Source organism: Pezoporus wallicus, unplaced genomic scaffold (genome assembly GCF_028554395.1).
Source record: "Pezoporus wallicus isolate ANWC-B61680 ecotype Strahan unplaced genomic scaffold, APGP_CSIRO_Pwel_v1 contig_3568, whole genome shotgun sequence".
NCBI classification, from domain to species: Eukaryota; Metazoa; Chordata; class Aves; order Psittaciformes; family Psittacidae; genus Pezoporus; species Pezoporus wallicus.
In genome coordinates, this window is record NW_026637826.1 from 2,894,431 (window position 1) to 2,906,979 (window position 12,549).

Consider the following 12,549-nt stretch of genomic DNA (forward strand, 5'->3'; position numbering starts at 1 on the left):
AGGGGTAACGGGTTCAAACTGAAACAGGGGAAGTTTAGACTGGATATAAGGAGGAAATTCTTTCCTGTGAGGGTGGTGAGGCACTGGAATGGGTTGCCCAGGGAGGTTGTGAATGCTCCATTGCTGGCAGTGTTCAAGGCCAGGTTGGACAGAGCCTTGGGTGAGATGGTTTAGTGTGAGGTGTCCCTGCCCATGGCAGGGGGCTTGGAACTGGATGATCGTAAGGTCCTTTCCAACCCTGACTATTCTATGATTCTATGCATACCCACTGTGGAGATTTGTGATGAGGGTTTCGGGCTACAACTTCACATTCATTTCTAATTTTGCACTCTTCAAGGTGCTTTTAAGAAGCTGGTAGATATTAATTTGGTCTGTGCTATGGGGCCTCCTGGAGGTGGAAAGAATGCTGTCACTCCATGCCTCACTCCCCGTTTCAGCTACCTCTCCTTCACTGGAATGGAGGACAGCAGCAAGAAGGCCATCTTCTCCACCACCCTTGGCAGCTGGATTGGGTAAGTTCTGCCAGCAGCTGCCACCTTCTCCTCATGTTGCAAGTCAACCTGATAATAATGGAGGTTGGAAGGGGAGGAATTGGTATTGATGATCTGATCAAAGTGTTGGAAGCTGGAATTTGCATTCATTGCTTGAAGATGCTTTTGGGAAAGTGGTGTTTGAATCTTAGCGAACAGAGAAGCTCATACAGTTTAGTCTCAGGGTCAAACTCTGCTGGTGCCAATCAGCAAACTTCGGCTTTGTCTTTCGCAGGTTCATAAGAAATCCTATGGTCTAGGCCTTTCAGCTAGGATTCTGTGATGGATGATGGAGATATCCTTCACCTCAGCAGGTAAAGCTGTGACTCGTGTATTCTGTCTTTTTCTAGATGGACTCCTAGGAGAAAAAAGTTACAAAGATCCAGTGCATAAGTAAGAGAAGACAGAGAGAGAGAGGGAGACTGTGAACAGAACAAGCTGATGGGCACAGCATGGCATAGCTTACCTGTGCTTTCAGCAGACAGACACTCGCCCAGACAACAGCCTTCTGTGGAAGCAGAGCCTTCTGTTACTTTCCATCTGCTGCAGCCTGTGGAGAGCTGGGCAGGGTGGATCCAAGCATGGTGCTACAGCCACCCAGAAAAAAAAAGGGCTCCTTTGGAGCGTAGCGAGTCCTCGTATATTTGACAGGGTGGAATTTAGGATCATCTTTGCAAATGTGCCCTCACCTGCAAATATGCCAATAGGAAGGAGTAAGAATAGTGAGCTATGGAAGAAGCAAAGCAAGGCTTTCTGTGTGCTTGCAATATTTACAAGCATCAGTACCTGACTGTGAGCTTGGGGCACACTGAAGCACCTGACTGTGATTTAAAAATAAATTAAAGACTTTTGGAAAGAGTTGGAAAGTGCAAAGTGCTGGGGTGTCACAGAGCTCTGCTTCCCCCCTCTGCTTGTAATAAACTTAACTGGGAGAGAAACGCAAAAAACAGTATTTTATGCACTAAAACTGGCAGCTGTGCTTAAATCTTGCCAGACCGTTGCATAAGAAATTATTCCTCAGTGGCTCTGCATTTGCTGATCTCAGTAAATTGCCAGGCACTTTAGTAAGAGGGCACTCAGCCCTTCTAGCTTAAAAGTAGCTGAGACTCCACTCTGGGAGTATAAAGAGAGAGAAGGAAAACCTCTCAGGAATGGTTCAGGTAAGCACCAATTACCGGTCTGGCAGTGCCTCCTCTCTCCCTGGGGTGCATGAAGTCTTAACCCCACAGAACTGTTGTGATGCATTCTTCCCTCTCCAGATCTGATTCTTTTTGGTCAGAAAACTCATTGGCAAACTGTCCACTGCCGTGAGCAGGTGCTTAGTCGGGTCCCCCCATAGTCTCTGCATAAGAAAGCAGAAAAGTGTGCTCCTGGCAAAGTCCCAGCAACACCTCTGCAACCCAGTCCCACCTGTCTGCGCTGCCAGGACCTTCTCAACCCATAGTCACCACCTTTATATCCTCTCCACCTTCCTCCGTCTCTGCAGCAGGAGCACTTGCAGTGAAAGACCTGAACAAGCCCTTGGTTGATGCAACTACTGGCATGTATTTGACTGTCACATCCCAGCTCCTGCCCACACCAGCCAAGTCACTTTACACTTTCAACCTGAGAGACCTCTCCAAGGTGTTCCAGGCCATGCTCATGGCTGAGCCCAGCACCATCCAGGTGAGCCCTCCAATCAGCATAGTCATGCCACCCAGGGGAATACCAGAAATGTTCCAGTGTAAGGAACTCATTGGTGAGCCTACAAAGAGGCCTCAGTTTCCTGCTGGAACTGTGTTTGTTACTGTTCAACGAATGTGGTAACCTTCCCTTTGGCTATATTGCCTAGCACCAGTAGTACACAGACATCCCCCCCACCGCTGCAGCCCTTCCTTGGCATGGAAGCAGGTGAGTGGCCACAGGGAGTCGGTATGATATAGCTTGGAAATTCAGGGCTGGATGGAGCCATAGGGGACCAGACAGGGGCAGAGGTTTGTCCTGTTACTAGCCCGTAGCAATGGAGGCTTCTGCCCCTTCAGCTCTCCTAGGACCTTGCTCTGGCTCCAGCCTGGTCAGTAGAGGTGACTTATGACAGGAAGTTCTTGGGACCCTGGTTCTGTGCTACAGCTGAAAAAAAGATCTTTAAAACCAACCAAAAAAAAAAACCAACCAAAAAAAACCAAACCCAAAAAACCCCACAGGCATTTCTGAAAACAGTAAAAATTAAATCAAACTGAGGGAAAGATAAGGACAAACAACATGAAATTTTAATCTGAGAGAAAGCCTGACATGGACAAATAGAGGGGGGATTAGCTGAAGCTGTAACGAGCTCCCTGCAAAGCAGCTGTTTTGACAAGAGCTGATTTTGAGAGGAGAAGGGAATGCAGCTTCCTCTGCCTAGTTCTGTCTCCACTCCAGCTGCCTTCTAGCAGGAGCAGAGATGGCCACGTGCCAAGCAGGAACCAGCTTTCCTGACAGTGAGGCTCTTAATACTTCTCTGCTTCTCCCATCGGGCTGTTTGCTGGGGTTTCTTACCAGGACAAACTGCAGCTGCTGAAACTGTGGTACCTTGAGAGCTGCCGGGTGTTCTGTGATCGCCTGGTCAGCAAGGAGGACCGCACGTGGTTCAACCACCTGGTGAAGAGTATGATGGAGGAGTTAGGCACCACTTTTGAGGAGGTCATCCCCTCCCAGCCAGTTCTGTTTGGGGACTTCATGGATCCAGATGCCCATATCAAACTACAAAGCAATTGATGGCCAGGAAAAGGTAGGAACCGTGGGAATCATTATGATGTGATCTATGTTTGCATCTTCCGTGTCTTCTGCAAACAAATGAAAACAGTTAATAGTAACCATGGGGCTGCTTGAATTGGAGGTGTCTGGAACCACAAAGGCTCCCAGGGCTCTCCTGTGAAATCCTACCCCAGATACGTATAGTGGCTGCATTTGGTGTGATGGGAACTTGAGGTGGAACAAGTTGTCTCTGTGTTGCCATCCTGGGGGCAGCCTGCTGTGCCAGGTCTCCCAAATGACCTGCACTTGGGACTGAAAAGTGAAATTTGCTGGAAAGAAATGGCACATTACTCCCAAACAATACTACTTTTGCAATTAAAGACTTCACAATTGACCTTTACAAATAATTACTGTTACTGCCAGATTCCCTCTTGGAGAAGATACTGTGAGTACTTTGGTAATAATAATTAAGCAAAAGCAATGAGCAGTGTGTTTTGCACTCATTAGCAGAAACATGATTATCCTGTTGTCTCTGCTCTTGTGATAGTTGTGTGACAGGCACTGGTAATCAACTGAGCTTTCCAATCTCTTTTGCAAAGTAGCTAGGTCTGTCCCCCACTGAGGTGAGCGCAGCTGAGACAGCCAGACTTTCCAAGCTGCTGCACGTTCCACTCATAGGTGTAAGACTGGCATCTAGGCAGGGATCTCAGCACTGTCTAAATTCCAGCTGATGTCACTTGCCCAGGTTCACAGTGAGCCTGCTGAAGGGGTAGGACCAAATCCCAGATGTCTTCATGCTTCATCGCCTGTTCTGGCTTGAGGCTGTTGTTGAAGAGAGCCCTGGGAAGGGCAGGAGAGACTGATCCTGCAGCTATTTCTGTGCAATGGCAGGACCAGGAGAGGAGTGTGCTTCTCTACTCACCTGTACCCAGTAGTGTTTTCTTCCAGCACTTGCCCTTTCCATCTAGGATCCAAACCACAGGATGCAGCAGCAGGCAGTGGTCAGCTATCGAGTGAGGAAGCTCTCCCATAGGGAGGCCCTGGAACAGCACGAGTCAGGCAGCCATAAGCTATTTTATTTTGAACTCTGCCTTGCTATTTCTCCAAGCAAAGGGCACTGTTGGGAACAGCAGCCCTCAGTCACCTGCCTGAGTTAGTTTAAGGTCACCTTTCAGCAGCTGCTGCCACCACCTCTGGCTAAATTCAGCTCAGCCCAATGGCAGTTGCTATAGGAGCATGAAGCAAAGAGAGCCATCACCTCCCCACAGGCAGCTACTCACAGACCCTGCTGAGCACCAGGATCTGCTCTCCCAGAGGCCTGTCTGTGCTCACGACCACCCATCCCCTCTCCACTGGTTTTATCTGGTAGCCACAATTGACTCTTTCTGCCCACAGCTGAAAGCTGTGATTGAGGCTTACCTGGAGGAGTACAATCAAGTCAACACCCCAGAGCTGAAGCTTGTGCTCTTCATGGATGCGATACAGCACATCTGCCAGATCAGCCGGATTCTGCAGCAGGTTCCAGGGGATGCTCTCCTTCTGGGTTTTGGAGGAAGTGGGAGACAGTCTCTCACCAGGCTGGCATCTCACATGTAAGTAATGCGTTCCTATGCACATAATGTGGAGCAGCTCTGTCAGGGCTGCCTCTGGAGAATCTCTTTTTCCTGCCCTTCCTGCTACTGGTTACACATTTTTCTGGTTGCTGACTTTTCAGATTTAACACTTAAGAGCTAGGGCTCAGTTAACATGCCACATCCACAACAGAAAAACTGGACTCTTTTGCCTCCTAGTAGCTTGGGTTGTTGTTGCAGGCATGCAGTGAATGAGCAAAAGCAGCACGGTCCATGTCAGCTCACTGGTCTGTGCAGCACTCAGGGGGATAGACAGGGGCTTCTTCCTGGGAGCTGAGCAGTAGAAAGACAAAGACAGGAGCTACTAGTGACCAAGTGGTACTGGCAGCTTGTCAAGTAGGACTGGTGAGTCTTGGGAGTCAAGGGGCCTTAAGTGGAAAAGGGAATGAGGCTGAGGAAGAAAATTCTTCCAGCTCTGTAGACAGGGTGTGATCCTAGAGGAATGCAACCACAGTTCCCAGGTGCACCAGCCTCTGAGGGAAGCATCCCAAAAAAAAGCCAGCCATGTTGAGTTGTGCCCTCTCTACTCTGAGGCACTGGGCACAAGAAGCAGCGTGACTCTTAGGTCATGGAGTTGTACTTCTCCTGGTTTCTAGCTAGCTTGGGTATCTCTGGCTTGAGTGAAACATGCTCTTGAGTTGGTGGCTCAACATGCACAGGGACAGGCGTGTGCTCTGGATGTTGCAGGAGAACAATTTGCTTGAGTCTGCTCCCCCTGAATCCACAAGGCATGCTCAAGAGTGACAAGAGGAGATTTTAATTTGCTGTAACTCCACAGGCTTCTCTTTCCTTTAGGGCAGATTACGAGTGTTTCCAGATTGAACTGACCAAAAATGATGGCATGACTGAATGGCGAGGTGATGTGAAGAAGATCATGATGAAGGCAGGCACTGGGAATCTACCCAAGCCCTTCCTGTTCGTAGACAGGTACAGGAGTATTAGCATAGTGGACTCCATCTCAAAAGGAGTCAGAAACACATCTTGAAGGTCAATAAATCCCCCTAAAAAGGATTGAGGAGCCTGATACAAACCAAGCACAACTTGTTTTTCTTCAGTAGCCTACCTTCATCATCTTACAGAAAAGCCCCAGGGAAACTGAAGGTGGTGCATATGTTGCTAGAGGTACTGAAGAGCTGTGTGGGAGCGGGCTGATTCTTCTGTTGCTCAAGGAAGCTTCCTTCAGCTCCATCCAAGTGTTTGATAGGATCAAAGATTTTAGAGCCAGCTGCCTGAAGCTAAGCACTATTCTGACCATTGATACTAGAAGTCCTAAGTAACATCATTCTCTTTCTTTACAAAAATAGCAGTAAATTCAGGGCCTTAAACCTGCTGGTTCCACAGGATAACATTAGCTTGTTACTGTAAACTATAACTTGCTAATGACTAGGCCAAGTTCTGGAATTCATGGTTATGTTCCTCATAGGGTTTTTTACTGCCTTCATTGTTACTGGAACCAAGTCCCTTCTGGCAGTGCCCTAAACAGTGAGATAGATGAGCATCTGTCATGCTGCTTATTCTTGCATCCTTTTCCCTGCAGTGAGAAGCATATATGGGAGAAGAAGGGCACGAGAGGGTGCATTTAGTCAAGTAGAAGGATGCTGTGTATTTCTGATTTAGCAGAAGTGGAGAAGTGAGTGTAGCTCTGGAGGAAGATAGTCCCACAGACTGTGACACATCCCTACAATTACTGTCTCCCACATCAGTAGCTTCACTAACTGTGAAGTGTTCTCTGCTGGAGGAGCAAAGATCCAGGGCACCATGGGACCTGGGGTCTGATTGCAGTCACTGGCAAGGCAGGGGGCAAGGCCCTGAGCTCAGTTTGTCTGTATAGAAACACTAAAGGGGAAGTAGAAGGTTTGTTCTCAGACCCCTCGCCCCTGAGGTGGCTGAACATGGCTTTCTATGGGAAACAAAGCTCAGAGGATGCCTTACTGGAGCTGGGTGATCACAGAAATGATTTCTTTCACCAGAGGCCCATGGCTGTATTTATCCAGAAGTCATCTCCATGGTGTGTGGAGACAGGATTGTCCTAGGAAACTGCTTTTTTCCTTTTTTTTCCCTCTATCATCTACTTAGATTAAAAATGAATCCTGCCTTGAGGATGTCAACAACCTGCTCAACTCGGGTGACATTCCCAGCATTTACAGCCTCCATGACAAAGAACAGATCATGACAGAGATGAAGCCCATTGTTTGGGATCTAGGGCAGCAGCCCACCAAGGCCAATCTGATGGCTGCATACACAGGACGGGTTCGCAGCAGTACCCACACAGTCGTGTGCATGAGGTACAGCGCAGGGGGAGGGCTCCATGCTGTCAGTGTTACTCCTTTCTTGTCCTTTGCCTTGCATCACTTTGTTATGGGACCTTTGTTTCCAGGCCCCTGACTTTGCTGGACTACAATTTGTGTATTATCTTCCCATAGGATACTGAATATGGTTTTTTACACTTGGCTGGTTTCAAGATGAAGTTTGAAAACTTTAAGAGTATGATTTCGTGTGATCCAGACTAAATGCAAGATTCCTCTTTGTTCGTGCACCATTGAGCTGTTTCTTACAAAGATATCTTGCTTGAATTTGGGGCTCAGTTGTACCATGTTTATTTGTGTATCTAGTGCACAGTCCCTGAGCAGCTTGCCTGCTTGCAGGAGGGCTGCCAGAAGGTACAGTGGTCTTCTTGGTGCAAACACAGGTGGAAGAATCAAGGCCATGATTTTGGTCTGACAGTGCAATCTCTGTGCTCACCTGCTTGAAATAGACTTCAGATCACATGTATTTCTTACCCCTTAAGTGTACTCCCTAGGGAAGGCCTGTAAAACAACACCTCACTACTATCGTAATGTTCACAGAATATACCCAGGACTTTCAAGGAGTGAGCTATGACATGTACCTTTGGACATGCACACGCAGTTCACTGCCTGAACTTTCATTCCCTATTTGCCTCTCTCCTTCTTCTTCCTTGGGTATATTCCCTTCCTTCTTACTCTGTAAGAGTCCAGGCTGACTTTAGGGAAGTAGAAAAGCTATTTTATCCTTGTATGTATAGCTAGTTATAACAGCTCATTTCTGCATGTGTCTTTCCCTCAGCCCTACTGGAGAAGTCTTCCGTGCATGCTTGAGACAGTTCCCCTCTCTTGTGAACTGCTGCACCATCAACTGGTTTAATAAGTGGCCTGCTGAGACCCTGCAGTCGTGGGCTCCTCCTTCTTGCTTGAGATCCCACATCTTGGTGCCAGTATGGAAAATGTCAATGGGATGGTAGGTGCCACACTCAAAACAGCTCCTGTGCGCTCAGTGTGCCATGCCTCTGTATCCACACAGACAATGGGTGCAGGGCACACATGCGGAAAGGCCCCTACCCTGTAGCAGAAATGCAGACACAGAACTGGTTAGCTTTTGTATGCCTTGACGTGCGCATGGCACTGAAGGCCTCACGCATACATAAGCCATGCTGTGATTCAAGCTCTTTGTAAGCCCCTTGTGCTCTCTATGGACATCACATAGACTTGCCTACTACATGTTCAGTACTGAATGAGATTGTTTCTTTCCTTTCTCCTTGTAGAGTCAAGTACGTGTAGAAATTCATCAGAGCATGGCAAAGAAGTGCCAGGTGTACCTAGGAGAGCTGGCCAGACACAATTATGTCACTGCCAAGAGCTACCTCGAGTTCCTCATCATCTTCAGTTCCCTGATTGGAAAGAAGAAACAGGAACTGAATACAGCAAAGAAGAGGATGAAAGGTAGCCTGGACAAGGTTTGTCCCTTGCACCCAGGAGAACTTTGGACCCCCCCTTACCTACTCTAAGCAGTGTATTTGTAGTTGCAGAGACACGTCCTACGCATCTCCTGTTCAACAGAACGCTGATGCTAAATCAAATGAGAGCTATGCCTTCTGCCACAGCCAGTCTTTCTGAAGGTCTGAGTCTGTAACAGCCATAAAAGAGCGATGATCCCCGGTCTTCGAGGACACAGACCTTTCTGTAGCTCATCTTCTCGCAGGATGTTCCTTATTAAAGCCCTATAACAGCAACATTGTTCTGCTGACTGATTGCCCTGAGCTTGCGAAGTAACGGCCATCGTGTGCGGGCGCCATTAGGCGCTACTGTTTGCAAGTACACCACAGCGACAGACTGGTACTGAAGCAGGGACCGGGGCCAGACCTGCTTTGTACAACGTGGCCCTGGGCAAGGAGCCCCCCCAGGACAGCGCAGCCTTTCCCCGGCGCTCGTCGGGGCTGCTGCCTCTGCTCTTGCTCTCGCTGCTCCCTGAGCTCCTGCGAGCGGCAGCCGCGGCAGCGAAGCTGCGGGAGAAGCTGGAGTCCTTCCGCCCCCTCCTGGCGCCGGCCGCCGAGGACACCCTGGCATCCATGGCTCCAGCGCAGGTACCGCTGCTGGGCCGCCCTGCGCTGTGCAAGTGCGGCTGCTCGGACTGCACACAGGAGCTGGGGAGGCCTTGCATGGGTCATTTGAGCTGTCAGGAAAAAGGCCTTTGATCAGCACAGCAGAGCTGCACTGCCAGTGGGAACGGCCTTCTGCTGGAGTCCCTGCTCTGGTGGTGCTGGGGCCAGTCACAACCTACCGGCCAGTTGCTAGCAGAAGTGATGGCTCACATGCCCCTCCCTGAAATCACTCCCCATGGGTCAGTCAGCCAAGCCACCAGCTCCTTTTCCTCACTGGTTTACATCCTTGCACACACAGAGTAGCAGCACTACTAACACGATCCTCAGGTGGCCAGAGAAGCTCTAAGCTCAGATTGTTGTGGCTGAAAGGGATCCTTCCCATCACCAGGGAGCTGATTCAGCTGCAGCCTGCCCCTGCTAGCCCAAACCTCAGGGGTCACTACACACAGTCACTCATCCCACTGCAGAATGTCCTATGCTGGCTGTCCGTATCTTCCCTCCTATTTGTGCTCCTGCCTGTGTCCTACTATGGGATGGCCAGACACAGGGAACAGAGCCACTAACATCATACAGCTCTGCATGCAAAGGGGAAGGAGCTTGCAATCTCCCATGCTCCCACATAGCAGATACGGATTTGGCTATATTCCACATTCCGTTTGCACCACTTGGTAGTGTTTTAACCCTGTGGGTAGGTAGAAATGACAAGTTTAGAAACAAAACCCTCAGCATATCTCCTTATTCCTCCATCTCCCTACATATTTGCATCCCTATGCATCCTCTCCCCTCACCAGTAGGGAAAAGGGGTAGAACAGCTAATTCCTGGAGGACTAACACCACACCAGGCACAGCTAGAGCTGCAGCTGCTGGATGGTCTCTACAGGCTGAGGAAATACCTGCTGCTGGTTTAATGTGGGAAGGGGATCCCCTCCAGCAGTTAGGCCCCACCATGCCTCTGCTGAACAACACGGGATCTACCAGGGTAGCTGTGATCCTTGCCTAGCAGTGCTGAGCCGAGCCAAGCCAAAGGGTGCTCTGGCTCCAGCATGCTGCTGAGGCTGTCTCTGGTGTTGCAGGTGGACACAGCAAGGAGTGGAAGAGACAAGGAGTGCTGTGCAGGCTGAGGAGGTGGAGGCCAAAGCGAAAGCTCAGGCAGCCCAAGCCATTGCAGATGATGCTCAGAAGGACTTGGATGAAGCCCTCCCAGCCCTGGACACTGCTCTTGCCAGCCTGAGGAGCCTCAACAAAAGTGATGTTACTGAGGTAAGTGGGTTGAGGGGGGAGGGTGGCAGAGTTGCATCTGGTCCTTTGAAACTATTCCTCTTCTATAGGCTTGCAGCGTCTCCAGCTTTTTCCAACATATCCATCCATCCATCCACCCATCCATCTCACTGGGCTGACAGTATGGGCATCTGCCTGTGCAGCTTCTCAGGTTCACTCCTGAACCAAAGAGTTTTGAAGGGCAGAGAGGGAGCAACTGGCTCTTGGATGTTCCTAGGTGTCATTTCAATTGTGCCAGAGAAGTTGTTGAGGAGGGCTCACCCCATGGTGCCAGGCATCAGGCAGTACCACAATGCAACCCTGCACATTGGAGGCAGAGCACAAGGCCAGATCTAGCAGCAGACTGCCTGAACCAACAGGCTCTTTTGAAAGGAGATCAACTACAGGCAGAGAAGAGGAAGAGACCATGGCTCATGGGCTGACTTCAGGGAATAATGGCTTGGAATAGGATAGAGAAAAGAAGCTGATTCTGAGCCTGATGAATGTCATAGCTCATAGCCTAGAGAGCAAACTCAGCAAGTACAAGAGTTCACCACACAGGGACAAGCTTATGTATTGCTCTGCAACTGTGAATTACAGACCTTTTTATTCCCCACAAAACATACAGAACACCTCTCTCCCATTCCTCCCCTCCACTAGCAGCTCTGCCCTCGAGCCTTGGACCAGTATTCCCCAGCTTGCTGGTGGCACCCCCCACGGTGTCTTTGCACACTCTTGATAAGGGGCTTACTCTTTTTCCAGTGTTTCCCAGTCTAAGTCCATCTGTGTCCCAGCCTCCAGCGTGTTTCCTTCAGGCTGCTCTCCCTGTGCACTCGCTCCGTGAGCATCTGGAGCCTGGACACTCCCTGGTAGGACCTGCTGCATGAACCTCTCAGACATGTCAGTGGCCTGTTGTTCTAGATTCATATAAGGAGCAAGATCCACCTCGCAGAGCAGTGCCAGCATCAGGCCTTTCCCCATGTCCCCATGCCACTGTGCCAGGTGCTTTGCAGCCTTCCTGATCTGGCTAAGGATAGCGTGGATTTGGAAGATCTCTGCTTCCAGGTCCATCTAAGCCTTCCTTAAGTCGTCCTTCACTGCTTTCTCCTCCTCGTCCAAATACCTCAGCTTGCACTGCAGGCTGATTGCCCAAACCTGCAAGCTTGCTGTGCTGACAGAGTTGATGATCGCATTAGTTCTTCAGCTCCTGAAGCCCCACTCCGCCTGCCCCCTAGCACAGGAATGGGACAGGGGATCTCAGAGAGGGTCAATTGGACAGGACTCCCCAGTGCATGTGCAGCATGAGGGCTGCAGTGCCACCTTCTCACCCTTGCTTCCCCCATTACAGGCACGCTGTCAACAACAGGCCACTCCACCAACTACGACTGCTGTGGAGATCCCTACAGACAAGCCACAGAAGCACTGGATCAAATGGGGCACAGCGTTGATCTGTGCCCTGGACTTCTAGGCAGGAAACCACCTCAGCCTGAGTCATGGCCTCCGCTGTCCGGCACAGAGGAGGCAGCACAGCCAGGCAGCAGCCCCTCTCCTGCCCTCTGAGCTGTCAATAAATGGAGCTCAGCTCAATCAGCATCACATTCACCTGGTAGTGTTGCAATCCCCACAACTACCTCAAGGTTCTAGCACACAGAAGAGCAGTGCCCCCAGCCACAGACGCACCTCTCCCTTGGGTGGCTGTTACAGGATAGCTTTATTCTTTCAGGCAGATCCTTTTTTTACAGCACTCAATATTAGACACAGCAAGAGACAGAAGGATTTTCTTCCCTTCAACAAATACCAAAAGAACTGTTTCATTCCAGAGTCAAGATCTGTACTTGTAAAATTAAGTCCTCTCTGTGGCAGCTCCCCTCAGCCCAGCTGTACCTCAGGACACCTCCAGAGGTGCTGACCTCTGGCTGGCACAATCTCTGCATTGCAGTAACCAGCTGCCTCTCCCCATGCTCAAAGGCTTTGCCAAGGCCACCAAGGGACTCCACATGCAGCACCTGCCCCAGCACTG

The 12,549-nt window shown here is 49.9% G+C and overlaps 1 protein-coding gene across 1 annotated transcript in view; it reads left to right on the plus strand.

Annotated features, from left to right (window-relative positions):
• Positions 1 to 12,089, plus strand: part of DNAH1 (dynein axonemal heavy chain 1) — a gene marked incomplete at its 5' end in the record, with an annotated part of 53,048 nt that extends 40,959 nt beyond the window's left edge. Inside the window, 15 exon segments of the mRNA XM_057407843.1 lie at positions 338 to 512; positions 882 to 919; positions 2,017 to 2,195; positions 3,051 to 3,250; positions 3,252 to 3,279; positions 4,641 to 4,837; positions 5,672 to 5,803; positions 6,460 to 6,463; positions 6,953 to 7,161; positions 7,961 to 8,061; positions 8,064 to 8,131; positions 8,436 to 8,627; positions 9,144 to 9,267; positions 10,360 to 10,554; positions 11,878 to 12,089. Coding sequence (XP_057263826.1) covers positions 338 to 512; positions 882 to 919; positions 2,017 to 2,195; positions 3,051 to 3,250; positions 3,252 to 3,279; positions 4,641 to 4,837; positions 5,672 to 5,803; positions 6,460 to 6,463; positions 6,953 to 7,161; positions 7,961 to 8,061; positions 8,064 to 8,131; positions 8,436 to 8,627; positions 9,144 to 9,267; positions 10,360 to 10,554; positions 11,878 to 12,089 — 2,054 coding nt within the window.
• Positions 12,090 to 12,549: the final 460 nt, after the last annotated feature.